This window comes from Arachis ipaensis, chromosome B09, assembly GCF_000816755.2.
Source record: "Arachis ipaensis cultivar K30076 chromosome B09, Araip1.1, whole genome shotgun sequence".
Lineage (NCBI taxonomy): Eukaryota > Viridiplantae > Streptophyta > Magnoliopsida > Fabales > Fabaceae > Arachis > Arachis ipaensis.
In genome coordinates, this window is record NC_029793.2 from 136,942,650 (window position 1) to 136,957,994 (window position 15,345).

A 15,345-nucleotide genomic window follows, 5' to 3' on the forward strand; every position below is an offset into this window, starting at 1 on the left:
ATTTAAAGTGAATATAAAAAAATACCATTTAAACTATAACTAGTTGGCACAGTATAAAATCTATTTACAAAATTAAAATAAACTGAAAAACAATTAAACATATTGTTTTTGTTTATTCAGATTTTAAACTAATTTTTTATGTATTCAGTCAAAGAATTTATTTATCAGAACATGGTAAATAATAATATTTAAACACATTTAGAGTGGATGAAGGCATCAGTTAGAACTTGAGGCGCACGTAAAAACGGTTCAGGAGAAATAAAAACAAATTAATTAGCAAATACAAATCGCGATATATAAGTGGGGCAACATCAACATCGACACCAACACCAAAATCTATTCCTAAAAAATCACCACTAACTCAAACCCTAATTCCTCATTCGCCTACCTGTGAACTTTCCAAATCACAATGGACCACCGATCCATTAATGCACGGCCTGTGAAGAAATTAAACTGGTTGAATCTTCCGCACGATCTCACTTTGATGATCATTGGGAAACTTACCGCATTTCAGATCTTAACCAGCGTTCAGTTTGTGTGCCGCAAATGGTGGCGCATCTGCATGGATCCGCTCATGTGGCGCACCATCAACATGTGTGATATTGGGATTAGCAATTCGGTGGACTATAAATTGGAGAAGATGTGCTGCCATGCAATTGATCGTAGTTGTGGCCAGTTGGTAGACATAAGTATCGAGTACTTTGTTACCAATGATCTCCTCAAATATATAATTGACTCGTAAGTTCAAAATTTTTCATTTTTATTTGTATAAAATTACTTTTTAACATTTATTGGCATATGATTTTTAATGTGATGTTTGTATTGATAATTATAATAAGATCATCGATAATTTATAATTAAGTTGAAGAATTCAACTTGAATTACAATTGTTAAAAATTGTTAAAAGTTTCATGAATTACAAACTTTATTATTAAAGATTGTTCACGAGTCTTAATCTCATGAGGGTCACCTTTTTATCTTGTTGCAGTGTCAGTCTTATTACCCCCACTTTTATGTTTCTTGACTAGTAAGATATTAATTAGAATTCATGCATATATAAAAGATAAAAATTATTATTTGTAAATTAAAATTAACAATTAAAATCAGTGTAATTTATTTTTAGCGTGTAATTTGTATTTTAATATATATTTTATTCTAATAATTAATTTGGTTATACACATAATATGGTTGTTAAAAAATAGCATCTTTAGTGTTACTTCTCTAAGTGAAGTTCAAATGTTAATAGAGTACCAACATGAATTATTGTTGTGTTTTGTTTCCCTTGCTGGTCGTTATGATTATGGTGTATTGTTGTTGAGTTGTCTGAATAAGTAACTTAGACAAATTATTTATGGATTTAAAAACTAACAGTTTGTATGGTGATTTCTAACCGGGGATGTCATAAATTGCAATGCCTACGACTTGTTCAATGCTTCCGTCAAATTTTAGACAAAGGATTATGTGAGATGGCTGAAAAGCTTCTATTGTTGGAGGAACTTGATATTACTCTTTGTCCCGAAGTATCTAGTATTGCTTTAGAAGCAATTGGCCGAAGTTGTCCTCTTCTAAAATCATTCAAGTTTAACAATAATTCTAGAGGTAATAAAGAAGCATTTGCTATTGCACAAAATATGTCCAACTTACGTCATCTCCAACTTGTTAAAAACTACTTCGACAATAGTGGCTTGAGCGCCATTCTTGATGGTTGTCCTCATCTTGAATCTTTGGATTTACGCCTATGTGGCGATGTCGAGTTGAAGGGGAAATTGAGGACAAGATGTGATGAACAATTAAAAGATTTGAAGGATCCAGATGCACCTCGTGATGACTTTGAATTTTGCGGAATTTGCTTTGAAACCGCATACGATGATGCAGTAATATACTATGTAAGCGAGAAGCGGGTTCAAAAACGAGAAGCTCAAAAACAATAAGTAAGAAGAATTAATTCAGGATCAGGATCAAGTACGAGAAAGAAGAATACTGCTAAATCCAAAAGCAAGAAGAAACGTTGAAGAAAAAAATACAGAATTAATGACCGAAAAAACATATATTATGAAATGGAAGATGCACATAAATTGTTGCAGTCCAGTGTTTTCTTTTTTAAAATTATAATTTTCTATATAGGTCGTGTTTATTTTATTGGTTTGATTTCATCTCTCGTGAGAAATAAAGAATTGTTTGAAGTTCTTGAATAATATAAGTGTTTCAAAGGTTATTTGAAACGTTGATTTGAGTCCAAATGTGAGGTCTGGATCCCTTTGTATGGCAGCGTCTGATGTGAGGTTCGGATCCCTTTGTATATGGCAGCGTCTCACGCATGGTTCTGAAAATCGAACCGGACCGGCCGGTTCAATCGAAAAAACTGGGAACCGGTCACTTAGCCGGTCTGAGTAAGGTCATAAACTGCTTGACAAAAAACTGGTGAGAAAACTGATCGAACCGGCGGTTAACCGGTGAATCGGGAGAACTGTTCGGTTTTTTAGCGGTTTTTGGTTTGGATATTAAACTACTAAACGGCGTCGTTTTGAAGGAAAAGGAAAAAAAAAAAGAGAAGCTAAACACAACGAACCCTAATCCTAATCTCAGTCTCACACTCTCACAAGAGAAAGCACAGCATAGCCACCACGGGTAGAAGAGAAAGCACCCACGGGCCACGATCGAGCAGCCCCTCTTTGTCGTCGCATAGCCACGGCCACCATCGCCACCGCATCCCACCACCATCGCCACCACATCCCACATCCCACAGCCCCTCTTCGCCGTCCCACAGCCCCTCTTCGTCGTCGTCGAGCTCCCCTCCTCGTTGGTCGTCGTCGAGCTCGCCTCCTCCATCGTCGTCGCCGAGCTCGCCTCTTCCTTCGTTGCCGTTACTCGCCGCCGGTAATATTTTGTTCTTATTCGTTTGTGCCTTCCACCTCACCTCTTGTTTAATCGTCGCCTCCTCCTTCCACCTCGCTGCCTTCTGATTTTCTGTGCTTGATTTTATGATTTATTAGCTTGCGATTTGTTCATGATTTGTTATCTGTGCTTGATTTTATAATTTTTCTGTTCATGATTTGTTATCTGTGTTCATGTTTTGTTATCTGAATTCATGATTTGGTATCTGTTCATGATTTGTTATCTGGATTCATGATGAGGTCATCAGAAAAATTTTGTTTGAGTTGCTATTCATGATTTGGTATCTGTTCATGATTTGTTCATGATGAAATGAGTTGCTGCTTCATGATTTTGGTTGCTGAATTATTTATTTGTTCATGCTGGATTACATGATTTTGGTTGCTGCTTCATGATTTTGGTTGCTGCTTCATGTTTATCTGGATTACATGATTTTCTGAAGTTATTTTCTGGTCTTTGATTTTCTAATTGTTACAGATGGAACAATCACAAAGTAACCCACAGCCACAAGATAATGCTGTTCAAGATTCTCAAACTGGTTCATCCAGAGGTAAATCTGACCCAACTTAGCAATATTTTACAGTGAAGTATGACAAAAATAACAAGGCTTAATATACATGTATTTTCTACTTGAATACTTACAATGGAGGGGGATATATAGAATGAAATATCATCTTGCAAAAATTTCTGGACAAATTAAAGTTTGTAACAAAGTAACTGAAGATGTTGAACTTCAATTCAAAAGGCTTTTGGAGGAAAACAAAAAAAATAAGGCAGAAAATTATGAAGTTGTTTGTGAACCTCTAATAATAAACTTTGATGTTTGAAGTTGTTTGGGAACCTCTAATATTAAGTTATAAATAATTTATTATGTGAAATTTTAAATTTTATTAAGTTAGAAATTATTGAATTTATATATTTAAAATTATTTAGGTTTTTTAATAATTTTATTTAATATTTTATTAAATCGGTTCAATCCCGGTTGAACTCCGGTCGAATCAGTGAACCATTGAACCAGTGACCTCACCGGTTTATTGACCGGTCCGGTTCTCGCAACCTTGGTCTCATGTTGATGTTAAGGTCCTCGTGAGGAGGTGGGGGGTGGTATCTGCTAGAGCCTCCTATGCTTAAGTTAGCAAGGTTTTAGGGAGGTTTTTAGTAGAATAGAACGTGTATATATTTGAGGGGTGTCAGTGTATGTATAGTAGAGGAGATAACTATTGTTGAAATAGTTCCATCTTTATTGAAGTATAACCATTCTCTTTATTTTAGAAGTTTGTTAGGATTTATCTTTCAAAAAAAATAAAGATAGTTGGAGAAATTTGAAAAAACAATTACTTACTTAAATAAGCCTAAGCTGTCCCTTTTCATTGAAAACTACTCATTTTCATAGTATCCGACCTCTTTAAAGAGGTCAGATATGCGGTAAATGCCAGATATAAACAATAAGTTTGCTGAGACAACATTACACGGTCTTCAAAATGACAATTTCAGAGTTCCAAGTCTATAAAAATATAGGAATAAATAAATGAATATAAAGTTAAAATGGATCGAAATGAAAAATAGAGTGAGTGATTGGCTTGGCAAAGTCTCGAGAAAGAACTAGGGTTCCACCTCTGGGTGAAAGAACCTGCTTTGGACTGTCTTTCTCAATCTTTGTTAACCTCTTTTCTCCCCAAAAATCACCACTTACACATTTCTCCTTCACCTGTAACATATTGCAACTTTGGTTAAGGTTTCCAACTGTAATAAACAACTTAAACTCCATGCAATGTAGTTGATTCACTTCATATTCGCAATGTTTGCCACCCTTCAAAACCTTATGATTACCCCACCATATCTTGAACATTTGGATTAGTCATAACACGATTAAGATATAACTTAACATTTTAATTAGTGTTTTAAGTTTCTAACTGTCAGGCATCACTCTCATATTTGTCAGTCAACTTGAAGTTATCAATAGCCACCTATAATCACCATTCACTTGGTTATCATAGTTTGCCACCTATATATATATCTTTTATTAAAAAAATAACTCTCCACTATTTTTATTTTTTGAATTTTAAAATTAAAAATAGATTGATTTGAATTGACTTAAATTGTAGTTAATTTTTTATCTAATGAATAGGACAAAAGTCTTCTAAATTTTCGGTATAGAATCAAATCTTTTTTTTTTATTAAAGATAGGAGACTCGAACCCGCAACCTCTTAAATGAGTATGTGGAGACTATACCATTTGAGTTATAACTCATTGGCTAGATTTAAATCTTGTTTTTTTTTTCCTAAAGATAATACTTTTATTGCAATTAAATGATTCAATTACAATACCCACACAAACAGGGATAAGCATATACAATAATAAAAATTTGGAGAACTCTCAGAAACAATAATACCAAGCTAAAGCAGTAGGGATTAAAACAAAAAGGACAAGCTATTCTCTCCTCTTTAGTTTCAGTTGCTATGCATCCCAAGTCGCCCAAATTCTTCCGCAAATGTCAGAGTTTGGGACAGAATTTCCCCAATCAACTCTGCAATTTTCAAAAATGAGAGCGTTCCTGGACAACCAGATTTGCCATAGAAGGTAACTTACTTGACTGATTTTTTCTTTTGATTCTCTTCTTCTTCTCACTGCTTCCATCAATTGACACCACCACTCCCATGGTTCCATAGTCAGATCTCTGGGAATAACACTTGTTACTGGTGATTGATTCTAGACTTGCACAACTCCCGGACAAAAAATCAGAGCATGGAGGTGCGTTTCTGGCAGTGAAGAACATCGCGGGCATAAATTGGGGATATGAGGTATCTCTTATGAAGATTTGTCTTCACTGCTAGCCCTTCGTGAGCAAATTTCCATAGAAATGCCTTGATTTTGGGTTGGCATCGAACCTCCCAGATGCTCCTCCATAGTTGTTTACTTTGAAATCTGACATGAAAATCTTCCATAGGCTATGCTTATGAAAAAACTTGTAAGCTACTTCATATTCCGTTCTAACATTGTACTGACCTGAATCATGCTTTATCTAGCTGACTGAATCTTCACCTTCTTCAATGTCTATTTGGCAGATTTGTTGTGCTATGTTGGGACTGAACTTACTATGAATGAGCTGTGTATTCCAACTCCCTATCTCATTGAATAGTTGTCTTAGCCAGATCAGATTTCTATCACTACAGTCTTCTTCTTGTACTCGAAAGGGAGGTAAGTTACCACACCATGGTTCTTCTTTGAATTTTACTATACCCTGTGTCGTGACTTTCCATTTGGTACCCTGTTCCAGTACTTTTCTGCCTTCCAATAAGCTCTGCCAAGCCCAAGATGGTCTCAGGCCTGGTTTCGTTCCTAAAAAAGAGGTAAGTCTAAAATATTTGCTTTTAAAGACTTTATAAAACAGAGAATTTGGTTTAGTCATTAGTCTCCATCCCTGTTTTGCCAGCATCGCCAGATTAAATGCTTTGAGATCTTTAAACCCCATATCGCCTTCCTCTTTAATTCTGCTCATTGTATCCCAGCTGATCCATTGGAGTTTTTTTTCATTCTGTTTTTGACCCCACCAAAATTGCATCATCATTTTGTGAATATCATCTAATAGTGATTCGGACAGTTTGAAACAACTTAAAGTATAGATAGGTATAGCACACCCCACAGCTTTGATTAAGATTTCTTTTCCACTTGCTGACAATAGTTGACGCTTCCAACCTTGTAGCTTCTTCGACACCTTATCATTTACATAAGCAAATGTATGACTTTTAAATCTGTTAGATGGGAGACCCAAATATTTGTCTTGTGCACCAATATTAGGGACTCTAATAAAAGTAGCGATTTCTTCCTTAATAGCATGAGGTGTATTCTTACTAAAAAATACTGCAGACTTACTGAAATTGATAATCTGACCGCTTAGGGAGCCATACTGTTGAATAACATTAATCAAATTAGCGCAATTATGTGAAGTTACTTTACAGAATAGTAAAGAGTCATCCGCGAATAAAAGGTGGTTGATGGATGGACATCTACTGTTCAGCCGAAACCCCTGAAATAGGTTATCCTGTTCTCCTTTGTGGAGCAGAAATGATAGACCTTCTGTGCATAATAGAAAAAGGTAGGGTGAGAGGGGATCTCCTTGCCGGAGCCTTCTACTTGGTTTAAAGAAACCAATAGGAGAATTTTCCACAATAACAGAATAAGAAATAGTAGTGACACATTCCTTTACCCATTCTATCCACCTCTGACAAAAACCAAGTTTCTTCATTACGAACCACACAAAACTCCATTCCACTCGATCATAGGCTTCGCTCATATCCACCTTTAGAGCTAGATCAGTGCCCCCAAATGATTTATTCTTTAAGAAATGCATGCATTCATGAGCCACAAGAATATTATCACTAATAAGTCTTCCTCTAATAAATGAACTCTGATTGTCACTAATTATTTTATTTATAAGAGGCTGCAAGCGATGGACAAGTACCTTGGAAATAATTTTATAAAATACGGTGCTTAGGCTGATGGGTCGGATCTGTGACATATTTTCTGCATTTGGAGTTTTTGGAGTTAGACAAATTTGAGTATGGTTGAAGCTCTTTAGTATTCTTCCTCCACCAAAGAAGCTCTTAACTGCCCTGCATACATCCCCTCCGATGATTCTCCAATAAAATTGAAAAAATTTTGTTGTGAATCCATCATCTCCCGGGGCAGCCCCCGGGTTAATAGAAAAAACTGCCCTCTTAATTTCCCCTTCACTAATCGGTTTAGTAAGGTGCCGATTAGTCTCAGAGGAGACCTTCTTTCTCAACCCAGCCAGCACATGAGAAGGATCTTGAGGATTCCCGGTTGTAAACAACTCTTCAAAGTATCTTTGCTCTCTCACCCCAATTGTTTCTGGAGTAGTACACCACTCTCCATTCTCATCCTCTAACTTCCATATATTATTTCTCCTGTTTCTAACTTGACTCTTGGAGTGAAAAAATTTTGTGTTTTGATCTCCTCATTTAAGTCAATCAATTCTAGCTTTCTTCCTCCAGAACCTTTCCTCCATAATACATGCATTACTCACCTCTTCCTCCAGCTGTAAGATCTCTATTTTATTAGCAAAGCTGGGTCTTCCTTTAACGCCGATAGTTTAGTCGCAATCTTCTCCATTTCTTTTCTAGAATTTTCTACCCCCGAAACTTGTCATTTAATTATTTCAGATCTGTAGCGCTTTAGTTTCTGAAACAATTGGAACATTAGTAAGCCAGAAAAGCTTGTTGGACGTAAATAATTTGCATTATGTATTTTATATTTATATATTATATATAAATATAACTCTAAATAAAATAGAATTTCTATATTTTTAAAAATTAAAAATAAAATTATTTGTTTTAGAAAATAATTATTTTTTAATTTATTTGAGACCTTTTTTTCGCATGCGAGAACATACGGCCGATATGATTGATTTTATTAAAAAATGTTCAAGTCTAAGTGTCTAACAACTATATATAGGGTAGCCAAAAATGCTATATATGCAGCTTGGTTCGTAGTGGGTAATTGATGTGATCCAATAATTGTTCTCTTGTTGAGAGAAAAATAATGGGAGTCCATACAGTGCTACCCTAATCAATAATAGGATTAAACTTTCCTAGACCCCTAAAGTGAATTATATAATCTGTTCAGTAATTATAAGGTAAAAGAAAAGTAAAAACTTTTAATTGTTAAAAAAATATAAACATAAGAATAACGTGTCAAAATTCGATCTATCTCTTAAATTTTTTTTAAATTAATAAACCAGCAAATCTTTTTTAGAAAAATTATATGCATATAAAAAAAAATCTACTTCTACTTAATATACTAAAACTGATTTTCCCCCAACTAATGAAGGTAACGTGTCAATCTCTCATGACTCCGTTTTCCCTCCAAAATGAACTTTCCTATTCTCTATTCTAAATTATTTTATAAAAAATATTTTTATTATAATTATATTATAATTAATATTTAATAAATAATACATAATTATACTAATTTAGGAACATATCTTTATTTTTAGAAAGTACTATTTTCATGTAATTAAAGCACTCTTCTCTCTTCTAATCAATTTCTCATGAATTTATTTTCTTTTCAAAATAAAGGCACTATTCTCTCTTCTAAATTTATTTTAAAAATATCTTTATTAAAATTATATTACAATTAGAATTTAATGAATAATGCATAATTATACTAATTTAAAAAATATCTTAATTATAATAATATAAAAAGTTAAACATAAATTTATAATTCTAATTGCTATAAATATGATACTAACGTTCATAGTGGTAAATTGATATTGCAAAAATTAATTTTTATAATTATTTTTGTACTACTAAAGGCTATATTAGTGTTTCTTTGTGGTTAGTGAGTCTAAATATAAGAATCAAAGCATTTTTTTTCTAATTTGTTATTCTTTTTTGATTGGGCAATTGTTTCTAAGGAGCTTTGTAGGTCAAGTTCAAGTCACATCCCCTCTATATTTTCTACGTTTGTCCAAAAATATTCGAAGTGGAGCATATAATGAGATCAAATTTCCTCAATTTAGGTTCAATTTTGAAAAATTCGTGCCACCTTGAAGATGAAATTCAAAGATTGGTACTATATTTAAATTTTTTTCTCTTAAGCTTTTTATATTAAAAATAATTTTATAACATATTGTATTTTTTTCAGAAATTATCGGTCTTTTGGTGCATTAATGCAATGCCATTGAAGAGAATAAAAGTCAATTTAATTTAATAATTTTAACAAGAAGATAGTCTGAATTTGTACCGATTCTAAGTATTCGATCTTATGATGTTATTTCGGTTGGTTGTTACGAGAATGACTCTAATCTATACGTATCTAAGTATTTACTGTTCATGTTCTTATTTACTGTTCATGTTCTTACATATTCTTTAAATCTGGAAGTACAGGCTGTTTGATCTTATCACTTAAAGGAACTGTAGCAGTAAGACCCTTGTTGAGCAGTAAGACTAATTTAACAATGTTCTTGAAAGTGATAAGATCCAAACGTAAGAATTCCTGGTGGCTATAGATTTAAAGTTTTCATAAAAAAAAGTCATAATTCCCAGATTCAAAAATTAAAGTGATAGTTTAGTGATAATATACATGTTCTTACTGAACTAAAGGAGGGCAATGATATCAGATTTTATTAAAATATATCTAAACTCTTCCGCTCTCTTTCCAGACGTCTTTCCTTCTCTTCTCCATCTTCCTCCTCCACCTCTCCAATCCATTCTTCCTCCAATCCCCTTACTAAGAAAGTTGCTCGTCCTGAGAAACTCTCACCCAAACATAACATCTTTGAAGAAGAAGTCTGCTTCAAAGATATCAATCAAGCCATTGACAATTGGGAAATACCCAAAATCCCCCAAGATGAATTATATGTCCCTGACGATAACAAAAGAAAATCAGACTATATCATCAAAACCACTGAAAACAACATCCCTCTGGGACCAGAGTCCGGTGAGGAATTCCATCTTTTGACCAAACAATCTGTCAGAGAACATGCTCGTCACTACAGATATCTTCACATAGGGTGTGTCCAAGTTGCCGTCAAACCTCTTATCCGAGAAAGTTTGAATGCTTCCATTTTTATGTGTCTTAGAGATATTAGACACAATGACTTCCAAGACTCTCTTATCGGAACAGTTGAAACAAGTCTTGGACCCGGTTCAGTTTACTTCAACTGTTTCCCAAATAAAACGGCCAGCCTGTTAGACGCTAACATTCTTGACTCTCTTTTCCTAAATATCCAAATTCATGGTCTTAACATAAAGGAATGATCCATTCCAGCTGCTTTAATCTATAGAATTCAATACAAGGTCATGAATACTTGTAACTCTAGAGTCCTTCTTAAATCCCAAGATCGTGAAACTACTTTATTTGTCACTGACATGACAAAGGCCAACGTCATGATCTCAAGGCTCATAAGGTGGGATGAAATTGATCTCTCCCAGTCATGGTCTATTGACACAGCTATCCCCACACAACCTAGACAAGCACCTCTCTTACGAGAAATAAAACAGGATGAATCAGGGAAAGTAGAGATTTTCTTTGACAGACGAAACTCTTTTTCCTCCAGGTCTGAAGCAGGAACATCCAATGATTTTGCTTCAGTAAGAAGGTCTTTTTTCGTGACTTCTCAATCCCAGTTTTCAAAAATCTCAAAACCCGTACATTCTGAAATTAATATTTCGGGATTACAAAATAATTCAAACATTTCTCAAGCAGTTTATCAAACCGAGAGTAGGCACTCGGATGATGATATTGAAATTGAAGTACAATCTTCCATTCAATCTTCAACATATTCTTCTATGAATGATGGTACCCATGAGTAGCACAGAATTTGTTATAAATAGAGAAGCTTTACGTAAAAACCTTTACTCTAAAGAGTATGACCTCCACAGAAAATGGTATTTACGTACTTATACAACTGCTCAAATCTCATCATTCAAAGAAAAGTACTACAATTTTCTAAATGAGGTTAAAATGCATATTCCTTTCTTTGAATGGTTTCATGCTTATTCCATCAAAAATGATATTGATTATCCTTTCAAAACCAAACAAACTTCGCTTTCAGCAATGTTATTTCAACTTGGAAAGTCAAAGACGGGAACTTAGTCAGATCTGAGTTTTCTCTAAAAGGAGCTTTTATTATTTCAAATACGGAAGGACATAACTCTGTTATGGCCTCTCCTTTTAAATCAAAGAATGTAGATGAAGCTGTCACCCTAAAAGATATTAAAAATCTTATTGAGCAATCAAATTATACCAATAGATTTTTACAATGCTTGGGTGATAACCTTTCATCTTCAGGATCTACTTTCTCTTTGAAAAATGTTTCCGAAGCCTTTGCCTCTGCCTCTAAAAGTATTGAGAAACCACTTTTTAAACCTTTCAAAATGAGTAGCAGGGCAAAGCAAAGTCTTAAAACCTCTATTTTAAAACAACAATCTAGTGATTCAGAAGTCATTCAAAAGATTGACCAACTTTTAAATCGTTTCACCACTGTCCCTGAAACTCCTATAAACTCTGGTAAATCTACTTCTCGTGTTCAAACTCGCTCATCCAAAGCCATTAATGTCCTTGGCCATGAGTCCAATGAATCTTCCTCCGAGCAAAGTGATGATTCTGGCAAGTCATCCCTCAAGGTCAGCCCTATTATGACCAACTCTCTAACCAAGTGGAAGGGTTTAACCAAACCCTCCGCGTATGGTTATAATCGAGTATCCGCTCCGGATCTAGCTCTTGAAGAAAGAGAACTAGGTTTTGTCAGCTTCAATGCCAATAATGTCTATGAATGGAACATAGACGGCAAAACTAAATATAATATCATGAGTATGCTTCAGCATATGACAATGGTTGGCACAGCCTATCAAGCAGCCCATAAAACTTTTGAAGAAGCAATAGCAAATGTTATTATTTCCGGATTCAGTGGTCAACTCAAAGGATGGTGGGATAACTACCTTTCTGATAACCAAAAATACTCAATCTTTTCTGCCATAAAAGTCAATGATCAGAACGAACCCATCATTAGAGAAGACGGGGAACCTATCCCTGATGCGGTCAACACCTTAATCTTTACCGTAGCAAGCCACTTCATAGGTGATCCATCTCTTTGGAAAGACCGATCTACTGAACTGCTTTCCAATCTCAGATGCAAAACTTTGTCTGACTTTCGATGGTATAAGGACACCTTTCTTACTAGAGTCTATACTAGAGAAGACAGTCAACAACCTTTCTGGAAAGAAAAATTTCTTGCTGGACTCCCCAAATTCCTGGAAGATAAAGTAAGGGACAAAATTCGTAGCTTGACCCTAGACGGGATAATACCCTATGACGAATTAAGTTATGGTCAACTCATTTCTTTTATCTAAAAGGTTGCTCTGAAGATTTGTCAAGATGATAAAATTCAAAGGCAACTTGCTCGTGAGAAAACCCAAAATCGTATTGATTTGAGAACTTTCTGTGAACAATTTGGTCTTCCTGCTTGTCATCCAAGAAAATCTAAAAGACCATCCAATCGAAAAATTTTTAAACCTAATCTTGAAAAGAATTTCAGGAGACCAGAAAAGGTTTTCAAAAACCTAAAAATGAGAAAAGTTTCCAAAAGAATTTCCAAAACTACCCACAAAAGAACCCCATTATTTGCTATACATGTAAGAAACCAGGAAATATTAGCAAATACTGTCGGTTAAAAGGAAAGATTAATAATCTAAACCTTGATCCTCTGATTGAGGAACAGATAATAATCTTTTGTTAGAAAGCTCAAAAAATGATTCTGACCCAGAATCTTCTGATGATATCAATAACATCCAAGTCGATGACATTGAATCATCCTTAGATTCAGATGTCAAGCAAATTAGTGTTTTATCTAAAGATCAAGATCTTTTATTCGATGCTATCGAGGCTATTAACAATCCAGAACAAAAGAAAGACTTCCTTTTGAAACTGAAAAGATCTTTACAAAAGGAGAAAAAACCCAAAAATTTGGTCCTTAGCAATAAATATGACGTCAAGCCTATTTTTAAAAAAATTAGAAAAATAAGTTATTCGTCCCATAACCATCCAGGATCTCTAAATAGAGGTTAACAACCTTAAGAGAGAAATCCAGAAAATCAAAAGAAATCAAGACAATCATCAAATCATTCTCTTGTAGATAATGCAACAAGAAGAGTCTGATGATGAAGAACTTGATTCTCTTTTAAACCAAACTGAGTATTCTAAGAAACAAGAAAACAAAATTTCTAGCGACAACGAGGGAAAAGAAATTTTGAGAATAATAAATGTATTCTCTTTTATGATGCATCGTGTTCATGTCCGAATTGTCGTTAAAGATTTTGTTTTCGACACCATTGCACTCTTTGAATCAGGTGCAGTTTCAAAATGTATTAAGGAAGGTCTAATCCTCACAAAATATTTCAAAAATTCTACTGAACACCTTAGCTCAATAACGGGCGAAATGCTAAGTATCAATTTTAAACTAACTAATGTTTTTGTTGAAAAGGGTAATCTTAGAATTCCCACCGAATTTATTATAGCAAAGAATATCAAAAATGATATAGTCTTGGGGACACTTTTCATAATCCTTTTGTTTTCATATCTGGCAGATTTTCCTGGACTAACCTCTTTTGTGGAAGGACAGGTAACTTTCTTTGAGTTCCTAGACTCGCCAAAGCAGAAATCTCTAAATCTTATTGAATCAAAAACCAAACAGATTTGCTTTTTAAAAGAAGAAATCTCTTTCAAAACCCTTGAGTCACAACTTTTCCAACCAAAGACTCAAGATAAGATAAAAAAATCTTTCAAATCAAATTGAAAAGTCTATCTGTTCAGATTTGCCTCACGCCTTCTGGAATAGGAAAGAACACATTGTTGATCTTCCCTATGAAAAAGATTTCAAGGAATCAAAAATCCCTACAAAAGCCTGCCCTATTCAAATGAATGAGCAGCTTTTGCAGCATTGTCAAAAGGAAATTAAAAATCTTTTAGATAAAGGATTAATTCGTCCTAGCAAGAGTCCCTGGTCCTGTTCTGCGTTTTATGTTAATAAGCAAGCTGAAATAGAACGAGAAACTCCTAGACTTGTCATCAATTACAAACATTTGAACCAAGCTTTGCAATGGATCCGTTATCCTATCCCAAACAAAAGGGATTTGCTTAATAGATTAAACTCAACAAACATTTTTTCAAAATTTGATATGAAATTCGGATTTTGACAGATCCAAATCACAGAATCAGACCGATATAAAACAGCATTTACAGTTCTATTTGGTCAATATGAATGGAATGGAATGTCTTTTGGTTTGAAAAATGCCCCATCTGAATTCCAAAAAATCATGAACGACATTTTTAACCCATATTCAAATTTTGCAATCGTTTATATTGATGATGTTTTAATCTTTTCCCAAACTTTAGATGAGTATTTCAAGCATGTTAAAACTTTTATGTACGTCATCCAAAAAAATGGTCTTGCTGTCTCTAAGTCAAAAATTGTTCTCTTCCAAACAAAAATCCGTTTTCTTGGTCACATGATTTTCCAAGGAACTATAACTCCAATTGAAAGATCGATTTTGTTTGCAGAAAAATTTTCAGATTATATTCTTGATAAACCTCAACTCTAGAGGTTCCTAGGATGTCTCAATTATGTCTCAGATTTCATCCCAAATTTTAACAATCTAATTAAGCCTCTCCATTATAGGCTTAAGAAAAATCCTCCACCATGGACAGACAAACATTCTGATATTATCAGATTTCTTAAAACGAAAGTCCGCATTCTTTTTTGTCTTTACCTACCTGTTCCTCATGCTTTCAAGATTGTAAAAATAGATGCATCAGATTTAGGATATGGGGGTATCCTAAAACAAAAATTGCATGATAAAGAATGTATCATTGCATTTACATCTAAATATTGTAATAGTACTCAACAAAACTATTCCACCATCAAAAAAGAA

At 34.2% G+C, this 15,345-nt stretch overlaps 2 protein-coding genes and 1 long non-coding RNA gene across 3 annotated transcripts; all 3 read left to right on the plus strand.

Moving 5' to 3' along the window:
- LOC107616357 (F-box protein SKIP19-like) lies at window positions 410–742 on the plus strand. Its single transcript, XM_016318324.1, has one exon. The coding sequence runs from the start codon at window positions 410–412 to the stop codon at window positions 740–742; it is 333 nt and encodes a 110-aa protein (XP_016173810.1).
- LOC107616356 (putative F-box/LRR-repeat protein 23) lies at window positions 1,467–1,931 on the plus strand. The gene has a single exon (XM_016318323.1). It carries the CDS (start codon window positions 1,467–1,469, stop codon window positions 1,929–1,931), a length of 465 nt encoding a protein of 154 aa, XP_016173809.1.
- LOC110267269 lies at window positions 2,705–14,997 on the plus strand. Its single transcript, XR_002354696.1, has 3 exons — window positions 2,705–2,877; window positions 8,077–8,080; window positions 14,987–14,997. It is a non-coding gene; the product is annotated as an uncharacterized LOC110267269 (long non-coding RNA).

Bases quoted from the DNA above. Each gene is read 5' to 3' on its own strand.
- LOC107616357 (XM_016318324.1), top strand. From the start codon at position 410: ATGGACCACCGATCCATTAATGCACGGCCTGTGAAGAAATTAAACTGG.
- LOC107616356 (XM_016318323.1), top strand. From the start codon at position 1,467: ATGGCTGAAAAGCTTCTATTGTTGGAGGAACTTGATATTACTCTTTGT.